The sequence below is a fragment of the Oncorhynchus kisutch genome, linkage group LG13 (assembly GCF_002021735.2).
Source record: "Oncorhynchus kisutch isolate 150728-3 linkage group LG13, Okis_V2, whole genome shotgun sequence".
NCBI lineage: Eukaryota > Metazoa > Chordata > Actinopteri > Salmoniformes > Salmonidae > Oncorhynchus > Oncorhynchus kisutch.
Genome location: NC_034186.2, coordinates 19,080,921 through 19,096,968, shown reverse-complemented (window position 1 = coordinate 19,096,968; position 16,048 = coordinate 19,080,921). Strand labels below are relative to the sequence as shown.

Genomic DNA, 16,048 nt, shown 5'->3' with positions numbered 1-16,048 from the left:
AAGCCTTGTTATTTCAATCTTAAGCCAGCAGGGGGAGCCATACTCGTTTTCTATGGAGCATCGCTTATTTTTTCATTTAACCTTTATTTAACTAGGCAAGTCAGTTAAGAACAAATTCTTATTTAAAATGACAGCCTACCCCAGGCAAACAGAGACGATGTTGAGCCAATTGTTCGCCTCCCTATGGGACTCCCAATCACGGCCAGATGTGTTTTAGCCTGGATTCGAACCAGGGACTGTAGTGCCTTAGAACGCTGTGCCAATCGGAAGCTGGCTTATGTCTCTCCATCTTTCTATTTCTGCTCTGTCATGTTTTTCTCTCTCCCCCCTCCATCTCTTCTCTCTCTCTACTGAGGCATGGCCATGTTTATATAGTCATAACAAACACAATCACTGGGTCTTGCTAATGCATCACATTCTCCCATAGTACAACTGTACAACTAGACTGAGATGCTATCATTGTTGTTGGTAATCGGTAGTGGGATGTGGGCAATGGATTATACTGTACTGGAAGGAATCATGGGAGTTGGAATTGCTTACCAATGTAAGAGAACCTTGATAAAATAATGTAGTATGTTTTGTCTATGCTTTCACTAATGGTCTGCACCAAGTAAAATTCACGCACTATGCCTTCACTTTGACCATCGATGCCAAGTCAATGCTTTGGATCTAATGGTGGACTTAAAGGTGTTGCTGATGAGTTAACATAGCAAACATACTTCATACACATGGATTGGTTTGGCAAGCCTCTGCATTGGTCATTTGGCTAGTTAGGTAGTGTGTTGAATCTTTAGTTGGAACACACACACAAAGTCTACCTGGATTGTGGGCGTGTGTTGTCTAACTGCACTATCCTTTTGGATTCCAAAAGTCCTCACAAGGATAGTAAAACAAGGAAAATTTGACGTGTGTGTGTGTGTAAAGGGGAACTCTTATTCTATTTCCTCTGTATCCCACTATTGGACAGTATAGTGTATAACACCTCATCAGGTTCAGGTCTGTACTATGTAACTGTGGTCCTGGACTGGAACAGGAGGATTCCTCCCAAATTACACCCTAGTCCATATATATTGCACTGCTTTTGACCAGGGTCCATATGGTTCTGTTCAAAGGTATGTATGTAGGGAATAGGTTGTCATTTCTGCCGCAGCCCTGCCAGAGGACCATGGGAAGTACATCTGGCAGCACTGCTCTCCCCCTGCGCTAGACTCCGCTCAGCATTCAGTTGTATTGTCTCCTTGTCACTACGTGGTGCGTGGCATACACCTGGGGCTTGTGATTGGCTGGCTGGTTTGGGGTATACAGTATCTCACTGGACCTGTCTGATACAGGTTTGCTGTACGTGACTCACGCCCCCTTCAGGTGTATCTCACACACTGCACCCTGAGAACAGAATGTATCGTTATTCACTAATCAGACTCCCACAGATGAATATGTTGTTCACTTAGTTTCCCATCCAGAGGGAAAGATAGCAGTAGGTATGGTTACTTCACACAATAATACGATTATTGTGGATAGTCAGATTAATAGAATAGTTTGTTTAAAAACATGCTTTGCAAGAAGCACGATTTCTCTAATAATCCTGTTTACATGGACACATCTGAAATCAGGCTACCTGTTGATTTAGATAAATGCAGAAAATGGCCAATCAAAATAACATAAGAGGGAGGCTCTGGTGCTGGTGCTGGCACATGGCCATATCACAGACGCTGCTGGAACACAGATTACGCTGTTTACATGTCCTAATAATTCTAAAGATTGCTCAGAAAACCAGATGTTTTAATCGGCATATATAGACAAGCAGAGTTGTTTTTACATGACTATTGCCATAATTAGTTTAATATCGAATTATTAGTGTGCATGTAAACATAGTCAGTGACAGATCAGTCAGATCCTCTAATCCCTTGACCCCTGACCCAACTGTCACCTCTCTGACCCAACTGTCACCTCTCTGACCAATGGAATTTGTGTTTGACCTAGTTGCTGAAGAGCTGTCTGATTATGGTGTTTTGGCCCAAAATGAGATCGAGGGGGGGCTTTTCTGGTCTAGAGAGGGCCTCACTGGGAGCACTGGGTGTGCTGTTCAGATAGTGTGTGTATGCATCTGCCCACCTCCTCTGGCTCCCCATAACAGGAAACCGAGCGGTGAGGCCAGGGTTTATGGACTAAAACGGCCTCAAAAGAGCCTCTTGTTTTCAAACATTAAACCAACTCTTCATGTTTTTTTCCGTAATTCATTTGGCACGTTGATGTTTGACACTGGCACAGGGTCAGGAAAACATGACAGGACCCGGGGGACGGGGCATTGAATGGCACAGGGTCAGGACCTGGGGGACAGGGCATTGAATGGCACAGGGTCAGGAAAACATGACAGGACCTGGGGGACAGGGCATTGAATGGCACAGGGTCAGGAAAACATGACAGGACCTGGGGGACAGGGCATTGAATGGCACAGGGTTATGGAATAGGGTGCCCAAATGGCACCCTATTCCCTATATAGTGGACGACTTAAAGCATAGGGTGCCATTTGGGATGCACCTGGGGAAGGAGAGGCTACATGGTGTGGTGCCAGGCTGGTGTGGTGCCAGGCTGGCAGTGCCAACCTATATCTGGGTACCAGCTACCAAGTCAGGCTGTGCTTAGTCAGGCTTCAGTGCCACCCTCCATAGAGCTAGACCCAGAACCAAAGAGCCAGAGCCCCCTCCTGAACCACAGTGAACCCACCCGGACCACAGTGAACCCACCCGGACCACAGTGAACCCACCCGGACCACAGTGAACCCACCCGGACCACAGTGAACCCACCCGGTCCACAGTGAACCCACCCGGTCCACAGTGAACCCACCCGGACCACAGTGAACCCACCCGGACCACAGTGAACCCACCCGGACCACAGTGAACCCACCCGGACCACAGTGAACCCACCCGGACCACAGTGAACCCACCCGGACCACAGTGAACCCACCCGGACCACAGTGAACCCACCCGGACCACAGTGAACCCACCCGGACCACAGTGAACCCACCTGGACCACAGTAAACCTACCTGAACCACAGTGAACTCACCTTGCCAAAGCAGGGGCCTAATAGAGCTGATCCTTCATACTGTGGTGACCACTGATTCCACCTGAACTACACTGAACTCCATCCTATGATACTGGTCTATTCTGAACTGTGGTAGACAGCCCATAATGAGTGAGGTTTCATAATGATCTCTTCTGACAGTGCTTAGCTGCACTAACCTAACCATGATACACAATGAGCTACACATCCCTCTGACTTGAGTGGTGGACCATAGAAATAGAATGAATAAAACGGTCTTGGAACCTCTGATCTTGGCAATTTTGGCTGATAAATTAATTTTAATTATATTCGGTTGGTGTGCTATGTTTATATCCTTAGCTCACAGCTCCCATGGAGTCTATACCCAGGCTGGGGCCTCGTGATGGTTGTTGTCATTAGGAGTTGGAAAGACAGCACAAACTGATCTGGGACCAGTTTACTCCAACATTGCTTAGCCTTGGTTGGTAGACTGAAATCTACTTATCTTCCAACTTTCTTCCTCACATGTTCCCCTCTGGTCTGGATGGCCAGAGGTCTGTGGCCAAATCACCCCCAGACCTGGAGAGGAAGTGTTGGGGGGGTGGGGTTGTGTGTGGGTAGGTGGAGGAGACTGGGATGGAGTTTAGGGAGAGGGAATGCCATGACTGGTTTGGAATGTTCCAGAATGTGCAGTCTGAGGGGGAGAAGAGAAGTTAGGCTACATGGGTACAAGACCTTATTGAATGGGTGAAAACACTCCAACACACACAGTCATGCATGTGTTGCTCTCTAACAGACCTGTGTGTTTTGTCTGTGTTTCAGGATGGCTCCTACCTGGCTGAGTTCCTGCTGGAGAAGGGCTATGAGGTGAGAGAGACTCCCAGGGAGAGGCTCCCAGACTGGGATACACAACCTGCCTCTCTCTTCTGTGCTCCAGACATCCACACTGCTATACACACGCACACATTCCCTAGATAAGCTCTATCAGAATTCCAAACAGAGCTGCCGAGAGAAGACTGACAGGCAGACTCACACCTCAGTCACATCAGATATATATGTATATATATATCTTTTTTAAATTGAACCTTTATTTAACCAGGCAAGTTCATTTGAACTTTTAACAAGGCACACGTGTTAATTGAAATGAAGCACTATTCTCTCCAATCTCAAAAACATTTGTGAAAAAGGCTCAGTGCCGTTTTCTTCACTAGGGAGGGTGCCGGACTATTGAAAACGGAGGTGCCAGTAATTGTGACACCTATTTTTATTTGATTTTGTTTTATTAACTTGTTAAACAAATGTCTTTCTCTGAGCAATTGTCTTAGTATATTTTTTTGGAGCATGCAATAATATAGCTCAGTATTTGTATGATTTATTTGATAGTCTTTTTTGCTCATCTTTATCGAGGGTGCCAATCATTTTGGACCTGCCTATAACCTTTGTAACCTCTGTGTGACACTGGCTCTGTTAACCTCTGACCTTTAACCTCGGGGTCAGACCATTAACCAGGAAATGGCTGTTATTATATGGCCAGGAGCGAGGTTATTCATCACTTTCACCTGCTGCTCTTACGCACTGTTCTCAGGAGCACAGCTCCATCAAAGTCAACATGGCCTGTTGGTCACACAGTTTTACAGGGCGCTGCTGACTGAATAGGAGTACGTAGCTAAAACTCTTGCTATGTGACTTCTGTGACTTCTTAAAACGAATTTACATCAGACACAAACATACCCACACTCTCCGGTCTAGCTCTGGATCTGTTTTCTCTGCAGTAGCTGAATGATTTAATTTCCCCTGGATGGTTAGCAGTATCCCCCCGCCCCCAACTTTGACATATTTTATTTAGCAGATGCTTTTATCCAGAGTGAAATTCAATTAGTACATTTAACAAAGGTAGGTAAAACAACCACGTATCACCATCATTGCACGTAAAGCCTTCTTCAAAATAGCCAATATCTTCACAATCAGGGGGGATGATCGAGGCGCAGGCAGGAAGTGGAGAGTGTATAAAGGAAGTGAGGTCCGGGCACGATGTCTTCTCAGTAATGTGCTCCCAGTCATACCAGCCCTGCTCTTGTGGAACCAGCCCACAGTGGACAGGAAGTGTCTTCAGGCACCACAGGAAGTGGCTCTGCTCCAGGCTCCAGACTGGGGACTCGTTGCGAGGGGGGATGATAGAGAGACGGACAGGCAGGCAGGAAGTGGAGAGTGAATAAAGGAAGTGTGGTCAGGGCACAATGTCGTCTTAGTAATGTGCTCCCCAGTTCCCCAGCTATCTCTTCACAACAGAGCTTCCTATGCATCCCCAGAACTCCCCCAAAACCACCTCCCTACTCCCTCACATGTAGATTGGGAGATGGGGAAGGAGAATGTTTGGAGATTGTAATGAATCCAATATATCTCATAGAGTCAGGGGTTGGAACCAAAATTATTTTTCAATCGTTTCGTTCTGAACAGAATTACTCTTTTTTTTTTTTCGTTCCACTTTTCCGACCAGCAAAATAAAGTTTGATCCTCTAAACAAGTGCCGGTGTATTTAGTTTCTTTCTGTTCCTTTTTTAACCTGTGAAATCAAGTGTTTTACATTTAGCTCATTAAATGACTTCACCAATCAGTGCGGACAGAGCAGGCAAGCAAGTTGTTTACATGCGTGATGGACAGACAAGTGTAGCCTATGGCACGATGCGACAAAAATGTTGCAGGTGGGGAGAAAGCTAGGAGGAGGCTTGAAACGCTAGAGGAGGAGGAGGCTTGAAACGCTAGAGGAGGAGGAGGCTTGAAACGCTAGAGGAGGAGGAGGCTTGAAACGCTAGAGGAGGAGGAGGCTTGAAACGCTGGAGGAGGAGGAGGCTTGAAACGCTGGAGGAGGAGGAGGCTTGAAACGCTGGAGGAGGAGGAGGCTTGAAACGCTGGAGGAGGCGGCTTGAAACGCTGGAGGAGGCGGCTTGAAACGCTGGAGGAGGCGGCTTGAAACGCTGGAGGAGGAGGCGGCTTGAAACGCTGGAGGAGGAGGCGGCTTGAAACGCTGGAGGAGGAGGCGGCTTGAAACGCTGGAGGAGGAGGCGGCTTGAAACGCTGGAGGAGGAGGAGGCTTGAAACGCTGGAGGAGGAGGAGGCTTGAAACGCTGGAGGAGGAGGAGGCTTGAAACGCTGGAGGAGGAGGAGGCTTGAAACGCTGGAGGAGGAGGAGGCTTGAAACGCTGGAGGAGGAGGAGGCTTGAAACGCTGGAGGAGGAGGAGGCTTGAAACGCTGGAGGAGGAGGAGGCTTGAAACGCTGGAGGAGGAGGAGGCTTGAAACGCTGGAGGAGGAGGAGGCTTGAAACGCTGGAGGAGGAGGCTTGAAACGCTGGAGGAGGAGGCTTGAAACGCTGGAGGAGGAGGCTTGAAACGCTGGAGGAGGAGGCTTGAAACGCTGGAGGAGGAGGCTTGAAACGCTGGAGGAGGAGGCTTGAAACGCTGGAGGAGGAGGCTTGAAACGCTGGAGGAGGAGGCTTGAAACGCTGGAGGAGGAGGCTTGAAACGCTGGAGGAGGAGGCTTGAAACGCTGGAGGAGGAGGCTTGAAACGCTGGAGGAGGAGGCTTGAAACGCTGGAGGAGGAGGCTTGAAACGCTGGAGGAGGAGGCTTGAAACGCTGAGGAGGAGGAGGAGGCTTGAAACGCTGGAGGAGGAGGAGGAGGCTTGAAACGCTGGACATCTTGTTATGACATTATATGAATTAGGTCTACAGAATTAAACCTAGGAGGAGCGGCTTCTATGGAGGAACTTTGAATGTCCTTTGAGCTAGCTAGCCAACAAGCTTGTGTGTGCAAAGCGGCACCAGAATAAAAAACACATCTTACCTTTTGCAGTAAATCAATCCAACATGAAACGTGATAACTAGGGCGATGGTATCCTTAACTAGCATTGAAAAAGTTCATCCCTTCTTCTCTAGCTAATAAAATATCTCCCTATCTTCTGAATCAAGCTTGTAACGTCAGTACAGTAGCCTATGGTAACATCAGTACGGAAGCCTATGGTAACGTCAGTACGGAAGCCTATGGTAACGTCAGTACGGTAGCCTATGGTAACGTCAGTACGGTAGCCTATGGTAACGTCAGTACTGTAGCCTATGGTAACGTCAGTACGGTAGCCTATGGTAACGTCAGTACGGTAGCCTATGGTAACGTCAGTACGGTAGCCTATGGTAACGTCAGTACGGTAGCCTATGGTAACGTCAGTACGGAAGCCTATGGTAACGTCAGTACGGTAGCCTATGGTAACGTCAGTACGGTAGCCTATGGTAACGTCAGTACGGTAGCCTATGGTAACGTCAGTACGGAAGCCTATGGTAACGTCAGTACGGTAGCCTATGGTAACGTCAGTACGGTAGCCTATGGTAACGTCAGTACGGTAGCCTATGGTAACGTCAGTACGGTAGCCTATGGTAACGTCAGTACGGTAGCCTATGGTAATGTCAGTACTGTAGCCTATGGTAACGTCAGTACGGTAGCCTATGGTAACGTCAGTACGGTAGACTATGGTAACGTCAGTACGGTAGCCTATGGTAACGTCAGTACGGTAGCCTATGGTAACGTCAGTACGGTAGCCTATGGTAACGTCAGTACGGTAGCCTATGGTAACGTCAGTACGGTAGCCTATGGTAACGTCCGTACGGTAGCCTATGGTAACGTCCGTACGGTAGCCTATGGTAACGTCCGTACGGTAGCCTATGGTAACGTCCGTACGGTAGCCTATGGTAACGTCCGTACGGTAGCCTATGGTAACGTCCGTACGGTAGCCTATGGTTCAGAAGGGGGAGGGGCAGGTATTCTAAACACACGCTTGCAAAGATTTTGAATCATTTTGTCAGTGACCGAATGAGGGCTTTGCATAGGCGCTTTGTTGCATTTGTTGTGGGACTAGAAAAAGTGCCTGGAACGTTAAATAACATTATTATTAACCGGTTCACATGCTTTTGAAATAATGGTTCTGTTCTAGAACAGTATGGATCACTTTCGTTACATTTCTGTTCCTTGGAAAAAATAAAATGTGTCCCTGAGCTCATTCCAACCGCTGCCTAGAGCACTCACGCACACTATTTTATGTCTGTGTAAAACTGTGTGTATTGTGTATGTGTTGACTGTGTAGTGTGTATTCCCCGCCCCTGCAGGTTCATGGTATACTGCGAAGATCCAGCTCTTTCAACACTGGTCGTATTGAGCACCTGTACCAGAACCCCCAGACACACACTGAGGGAAGTAAGTACTGACCTTCAACCTTCTGACCTTCAACTCTTCTTTAGTTAGTTACAGTTCAGCTGGAGATTTAAAGTTACTCTCTTTATATACTCTACATATACAGTACTGTTCTTATAAAAACAATAAAAATGATTTCGTAGTATAAGGTATTGTTAAGTTCACAGTTAAGTTGGGGTAAGCCTAGCGAACTAGGAAAATATGAACCATACTAAAAACGTTGCCATACTAAAATGCCCAGTTTTATTTTTGCTACTTAGATGTGCAGTGATAAAATGATAACAGCATTACTGTAAGTTTGTTGAGCTCCTCTAACTTATCTACATCTAACTCATTATCATTATTATCACCAGAGGATGGAACTACAGGTGGCCGTAAGTGTAATTTTACAATTAATCAAACATCAGGTTGATTATCTGAAATGGGAAAATGGGTGTCTTCTGAACAGTAGCCTCCTCTATTGCTACTCTGATTATACCCATCTCTTTAGTTGGTCTTTTTGGTGTTGATGCTGTCTCATTCACTGTAATACTGAAAAAACACTAATAGTAAATTAAATGTAATGGTGGAAAATGCCATCTCTGTGTTTGGGATAATAGTCACGTTAACATCAAAAACCAGACTTGAATTTTTCTCTATAGCGCCAGTCGTATATGTATGCCTTAAGGTGAAGGGGTGTTTTACTCTCTGAGATCTCTCTTACAAGCTTTCAGATTTCAGTTTTCAAATTCTCAGAACACTCGGACAGAGAGATGTGATTGGTGAGACCTGACAGCCATTGATGATGTCACTATTAGCCATTTTATCTTCTGGCACTGGAGCAAACAATTCAATGTGCCTTTTAAATCACCCTCTCTGTCATGACTGTGCTCTTTTTTCCCCAATTGTGTTTTCATTGATTTGACCTACGAACTATGAACTCAAACTCCAATCTCCTTACTGTGTATTATCATTATAAACCGTATCTATTACAGTGGAGCAAAAAAGTATTTAGTCAGCCACTAATTGTGCATGTTCTCCCAATTAAAAAGATGAGAGAGGCCTGTACATTTTCATCATAGGTACACTTCAACTATGACAGACGAAATGAGAAGAAAAAAAATCCAGAAAATCACATTGTAGGATTTTTTATGAATTTATTTGCAAATTATGGTGGAAAATAACTATCTGGTCACCTACAAACAAGCAAGATTTCTGGCTCTCACAGACCTGTAACTTCTTCTTTAAGAGGCTCCTCTGTCCTCCACTCGTTACCTGTATTAATGTTTGAACTTGTTATCAGTATAAAAGACACCTGTCCACAACCTCAAACTGTCACACTCCAAACTCCACTATGGCCAAGACCAAAGAGCTGTCAAAGAACACCAGAAACAAAATTGTAGACCTGCACCAGGCTGGGAAGACTGAATCTGCAATAGGTAAGCAGCTTGGTTTGAAGACATCAACTGTGGGAGCGGCAGGGTAGCCTAGTGGTTAGCGTTGGACTAGTAACCGGAAGGTTGCAAGTTCAAACCCCCGAGCTGACAAGGTACAAATCTGTCTTTCTGCCCCTGAACAGGCAGTTAACCCACTGTTCCTAGGCCATCATTGAAAATAAGAATTTGTTCTTAACTGACTTGCCTGGTTAAATAAAGGTAAAATAAAAAAAATATTAGCAAATGGAAGACATACAAGACCACTGATAATCTCCCTCGATCTGGGGCTCCACGCAAGATCTCACCCCGTGGGGTCAAAATGATCACAAGAACAGTGAGCAAAAATCCCAGAACCACACGGGGGGACCTAGTGAATGACCTGCAGAGAGCTGGGACCAAAGTAACAAAGCCTACCATCAGTAACACACTACGCCGCCAGGGACTCAAATCCTGCAGTGCCAGACGTGTCCCCCTGCTTAAGCTAGTACATGTCCAGGCCAGTCTGAAGTTTGCTAGAAAGCATTTGGAGGACAAAGAATGCCGAGTTGCATCCAAAGAACACCATACCTACTGTGAAGCATGGGGGTGGAAGCATCATGCTTTGGGGCTGTTTTTCTGCAAAGGGACCAGGACGACTGATCCGTGTAAAGGAAAGAATGAATGGGACCATGTATCGTGAGATTTTGAGTGAAAACCTCCTTCCATCAGCAAGGGTATTGAAGATGGGTCTTTCAGCATGACAATGATCCCAAACACACCGCCCGGGCAACGAAGGAGTGGCTTCGTAAGAAGCATTTCAAGGTCCTTGAGTGGCCTAGCCAGTCTCCAGATCTCAACCCCATAGCAAATCTTTGGAGGGAGTTGAAAGTCCGTGTTGCCCAGCAACAGCCCCAAAACATCACTGCTCTAGAAGAGATCTGCAGGGAGGAATGGGCCAAAATACCAGAAACATACCAGAAGACTTACAGAAAACGTTTGACCTCTGTCATTGCCAACAAAGGGTATATAACAAAGTATTGAGAAACTTTTGCTATTGACCAAATACTTATTTTCCACCATAATTTGCAAATAAATTCATAAAAATTAAAAAAAAAAAAATCTTCTCATTTTGTCGGCCATAGTTGAAGTGTACCTATGATGAAAATGACAGGCCTCTCATCTTTTTAAGTGGGAGAACTTGCACAATTGGTGGCTGACTAAATACTTTTTTGCCCCACTGTATGTGAATCAGATCATCTTTGCCCAGATGAGGCAAAACTCAATTGAGAAGTGATTCACTGATTCCAGTGCTTGAATCCAGTCAACTGACAAGATTCACTCAACTTTACCGGAACAGAAAACCCCAAAGGCCACCCACCCAAATGATCTTCCCGTTAACGTAGTATCATCTACTCAAACTGTACGTTTGTTTCAGGTATTGTGATGTCGAGCTTTTCAACAGGTGTGGGTCAGTTCTTTCCAGGTTTTGCTTTTCATCTGTAATAGTTGTTATAAGCTATCATTGTCTTCTGACAGGTGCCCTCACCCTGACATAACACAATGAATATATAACTTATCCTGTGGTGTTGGTGAGCTCTTTATGGTACCTGGGTGAGGTGTATAGTTATTATTGCCCTTAGTAAGAGTGTGTGTGTGTGTGTGTGTGTGTGTGTGTGTGTGTGTGTGTGTTTCTCAGACATGAAGCTACACTATGGGGACCTGACAGACAGCACTTGCCTGGTGAAGATCATCAACCAGGTCAAACCTACAGAAATCTACAACCTGGGAGCCCAGAGCCACGTCAAGGTAGGACATCTACTTCCACAATGCTTTACATTAGACTTTATTCACACCATGGACATGATAGTTCTTAATCCAGGCTAGCTCGGGATATGTGCTCCAGTCTAGTGCTAAAACTTTCCTCACGAGGAAAAATAGCCAAGACTTTTGGCGTAATGAGTTTGAATTCCCTCTGTGAATGTTTTTTTAACACTTATGTGTATTTTTTCCATTTGTATTGACTGCTACGTGGGTCATAATATTGTTCAACTAGAAACCCAAGCTGAAACATGGTAATCGGGGCTGTAAATCTGGAGAGGATATTGGGGTTGATGAGGCAGGATGTAGTGGTTCTTGTGTGTGTGTTTGTCTGTGCGTGTGGCACAATGTCCCTTTTTGTTGGAGATCTCCTCCAGTGGATCCCAGGAGAACCCTGTGTAACTCCTACACCTTCTGTACTGCCCCTGCAGACTCTGGGATCTGAACAACACAAAGAGCCGCATTCTGTGTGTGTGTGTGGTGCATGTTTGAGAGAGAGAGACCATGACTTTGCTCTAAACCACCTATGTGGACGATCCTTCCTGGACCCAACATGGACACATACATACAGAGTAGTTTCAGTATTTCTTTGTTTGTTCACTATTGAGCCTATGCCATAATAGACGAGCCCTCTGGATTACTAGCAGGAAACCATAGTGACGTTTCCAGTCTCACCAGAGAGGAAAAGATCATTCACAGGAGCTACTCATCTCTCTACCTCATTTCCTCTCTCTGTGTCAGAGCATTGTATTTTTTTATTTCCAGGGAAACCCGGAATAGTTAGCCCTGTGTGAGTCAGTCTATTAAATCTCTGTATTTTTGTGTGCTCTGTGTTTTCGTGTGAGTTTGTCTGAGTGGGTGCTTGTTTCCTCAGAGAGTCATTAAGAACAGTACTGCTAGGAGGGAGTAGTTAGGGAATTGTGGACGGACACTGGAGGGCTAGGGACCCAGCCAGCTGCAACATCAAAAGACAATCACTAAAGAAACGCAGCAAACATAAGGGTTTTCATTAAGATACTTATTCCGATCTACCATAACAGGGCTTTGCTCTGTGTCCAGTCTAAAATTAGATAGACAGTAGGTTTATTACAGTCACTATTACGCTTCTGTCATCTCAATCTGTATTTAAAATATATTAGTTGGAAACTTCCCTTTTGAAATATGCATGACCAGGTTGACTACAGGTGTCGACAGGGACTATAATGATGGTAATAAAATGATAATAAATGTTATATCAATCTTAAATACCGGCTTAGGGGATGAATACTTTGGAAACTTCCCTTTTGAAATATGCATGATGCTGTGTGAATGCAGGTGTGGATAGGGTGTTGATATGAATGGTTAAAAAATCAGTCTGAACACCGTTTCATTGTTTTCTCTCACTGAGGCGCTCTGTCAGGTACAGAGAAGGAACAAAAGCCTGTCTAAAACAGCCAATCACCTGTAAAACAGCCATTCACATGCAGCTGTCAGGGGAGAGTGGTGGTAGTATGACTGACTAAGGGGAAAAGGAAGTGAGAGAGGGAGGGACACGGAGGGGGTGATGAGAGAGGGAGGGACACGGAGGGGGTGACGAGAGAGAGAGAGAGGGAGGGACACGGAGGGGGTGACGAGAGAGAGAGAGAGAGGGAGGGACACGGAGGGGGTGACGAGAGAGAAAGAGAGAGGGAGGGACACGGAGGGGGTGACGAGAGAGAGAGGGAGGGACACGGAGGGGGTGACGAGAGAGAGAGGGAGGGACACGGAGGGGGTGACGAGAGAGAGAGGGAGGGACACAGAGGGGGTGACGAGAGAGAGAGAGGGAGGGACACGGAGGGGGTGACGAGAGAGAGAGGGAGGGACACGGAGGGGGTGACGAGAGAGAGAGAGGGAGGGACACGGAGGGGGTGACGAGAGGGAGGGACACGGAGGGGGTGACGAGAGAGAGAGAGGGAGGGACACGGAGGGGGTGACGAGAGAGAGAGAGGGAGGGACACGGAGGGGGTGACGAGAGAGAGAGAGGGAGGGACACGGAGGGGGTGACGAGAGAGAGAGAGGGAGGGACACGGAGGGGGTGACGAGAGAGAGAGAGGGAGGGACACGGAGGGGGTGACGAGAGAGAGAGAGAGGGAGGGACACGGAGGGGGTGACGAGAGAGAGAGAGGGAGGGACACGGAGGGGGTGAGAGAGAGGGGGAGGGACACGGAGGGGGTGACGAGAGAGGGGAGGGACACGGAGGGGTGACGAGAGAGGGGGAGGACACGGAGGGGGTGACGAGAGAGGGGGAGGGACACGGAGGGGGTGACGAGAGAGGGGGAGGGACACGGAGGGGGTGACGAGAGAGGGGGAGTACACGGAGGGGGTGACGAGAGAGGGGGAGGGACAACGGAGGGGGTGACGAGAGAGGGGGAGGGACACGGAGGGGGTGACGAGAGAGGGGGAGGGACACGGAGGGGGTGACGAGAGAGAGAGAGAGAGGGAGGGACACGGAGGGGGTGAGAGAGAGAGAGAGAGGGAGGGAGGACACGGAGGGGGTGACGAGAGAGGGGGAGTACAACGGAGGGGGTGACGAGAGAGGGGGAGTAACACGGAGGGGGTGACGAGAGAGGGGGAGGGACACGGAGGGGGTGACGAGAGAGGGGGAGGGACACGGAGGGGGTGACGAGAGAGGGGGAGGGACAACCGGAGGGGGTGACGAGAGAGGGGGAGGTGACACGGAGGTTTGTGACGAAGAGAGAGGGAGGGACACGGAGGGGGTGGACGAGAGAGGGGGAGGGAGGGACACGGAGGGGGTGACGAGAGAGAGGGAGGGAGGGACAACGGAGGGGGTGACTAGAGAGAGAGAGGGAGGGACACGGAGGGGTGACTAGAGAGAGAGAGGGAGGGACACGGACGGGGGTCGACGAAGAGAGGGAGGGACACGGAGGGGGTGACGAGAGAGAGGGAGGGACAACGGAGGGGGTGACGAGAGAGGGAGGGACACGGAGGGGGTGACGAGAGAGGGAGGGACACGGAGGGGGGTGACGAGAGAGGGAGGGGCACGGAGGGGGTGACCGAGAGAGGGAGGGACACGGAGGGGGTGACGAAGAGGGAGGGACACGGAGGGGGTGACGAGAGAGGGAGGGACAACGGAGGGGGTGACGAGAGAGGGGGAGGGACACGGAGGGGGTGACGAGAGAGGGGGAGGGACACGGAGGGGGTGACGAGAGAAGAGGGAGGGACACGAGGGGGTGACGAGAGAGAGGGAGGGACAGGAGGGGGTGACGAAGAGAGGAGGGAGGGACACGGAGGGGGTGACGATGAGTGAGAGGGAGGGACACGGAGGGGTGACGAGAGAAGAGGGGAGGGAACACGGGAGGGGGGTGACGGAGAGGGGGAGGGACACACGGAGGGGAGTGACGAGAGTAGGGGGAGGGACACCGGAGGGGGTGACGAGAGAGGGGGAGGGACACGGAGGGGGTGACGAGAGAGGGGAGGCCGGAGGGGGTGACGAAGAAGATGGGGGGGGGGACACGGAGGGGGTGACGAGAGAGGGGGAGGGACACGGAGGGGGTGGACGAGAGAGGGGGAAGGGACACGGAGGGGTGTGACTGAGAGAGGGGAGGGACACGGAGGGGGTGACGAGAGAGGGGGAGGGACATCGGGGGGTGACGAGAGAGGGGGAGGGACACGGAGGGGGTGACGAGAGAGGGGGAGGGACACGGAGGGGGTGACGAGAGAGAGTGAGGGAGGGACACGGAGGGGGTGACGAGAGAGAGAGAGAGAGAGGGAGGGACACGGAGGGGTGGATGAGAGAGGGGGAGTACAACGGAGGGGGTGACGAGAGAGGGGGAGGGACACGGAGGGGGTGACGAGAGAGGGGGAGTACACGGAGGGGTGACGAGAGAGGGGGAGGGACACGGAGGGGGTGACGAGAGAGGGGGAGGGACACGGAGGGGGTGACGAGAGAGGGGGAGGTGACACGGAGGTTGTGACGAGAGAGAGAGGGAGGGACACGGAGGGGGTGACGAGAGAGGGGAGGGGGGACACGGAGGGGGTGACGAGAGGGAGGGAGGGACACGGAGGGGGTGACTAGAGAGAGAGAGGGAGGGACAACGGAGGGGGTGACGAAGAGAGAGGGAGGGACACGGGAGGGGGGGGAAGGGGGTGACGAGAGAGGAGGGACACGGAGGGGGTGACGAGAGAGGAGGGACACGGAGGGGGTGACGAAGAGGGAGGGGCACGGAGGGGTGACGAGAGAGGGAGGGACACGGAGGGGGTGACGAGAGAGGGAGGGGCACGGAGGGGGTGACGAGAGAGAGGAGGGGCACGGAGGGGTGACGAGAGAGGGAAGGACACGGAGGGGGTTGACAGAGAGAGGGAGGGACACGGAGGGGGTGACGAGAGAGGGAGGGACACGGAGGGGGACGAGAGAGGGAGGGACACGGAGGGGGTGACGAGAGAGGGAGGGACACGGAGGGGGTGACGAGCGAGAGAGAGGGGAGGGACACGGAGGGGGTGACGAGAGAGAGAGGGAGGGACACTGAGGGGGGTGACGAGAGAGAGGGAGGGACACGGAGGGGGTGACGAGAGAGAGAGAGG

General features: G+C 49.6%; 1 protein-coding gene across 1 annotated transcript in view; it reads left to right on the top strand.

Moving 5' to 3' along the window:
- Nucleotides 1-16,048, top strand: part of gmds (GDP-mannose 4,6-dehydratase) — a gene marked incomplete in the record, with an annotated part of 237,298 nt that overhangs the window by 19,834 nt on the left and 201,416 nt on the right. Inside the window, 4 exon segments of the mRNA XM_031785750.1 lie at nt 3,863-3,907; nt 8,192-8,279; nt 8,630-8,650; nt 11,367-11,476. Of these exon segments, the coding sequence (XP_031641610.1) occupies nt 3,863-3,907; nt 8,192-8,279; nt 8,630-8,650; nt 11,367-11,476 (264 nt within the window).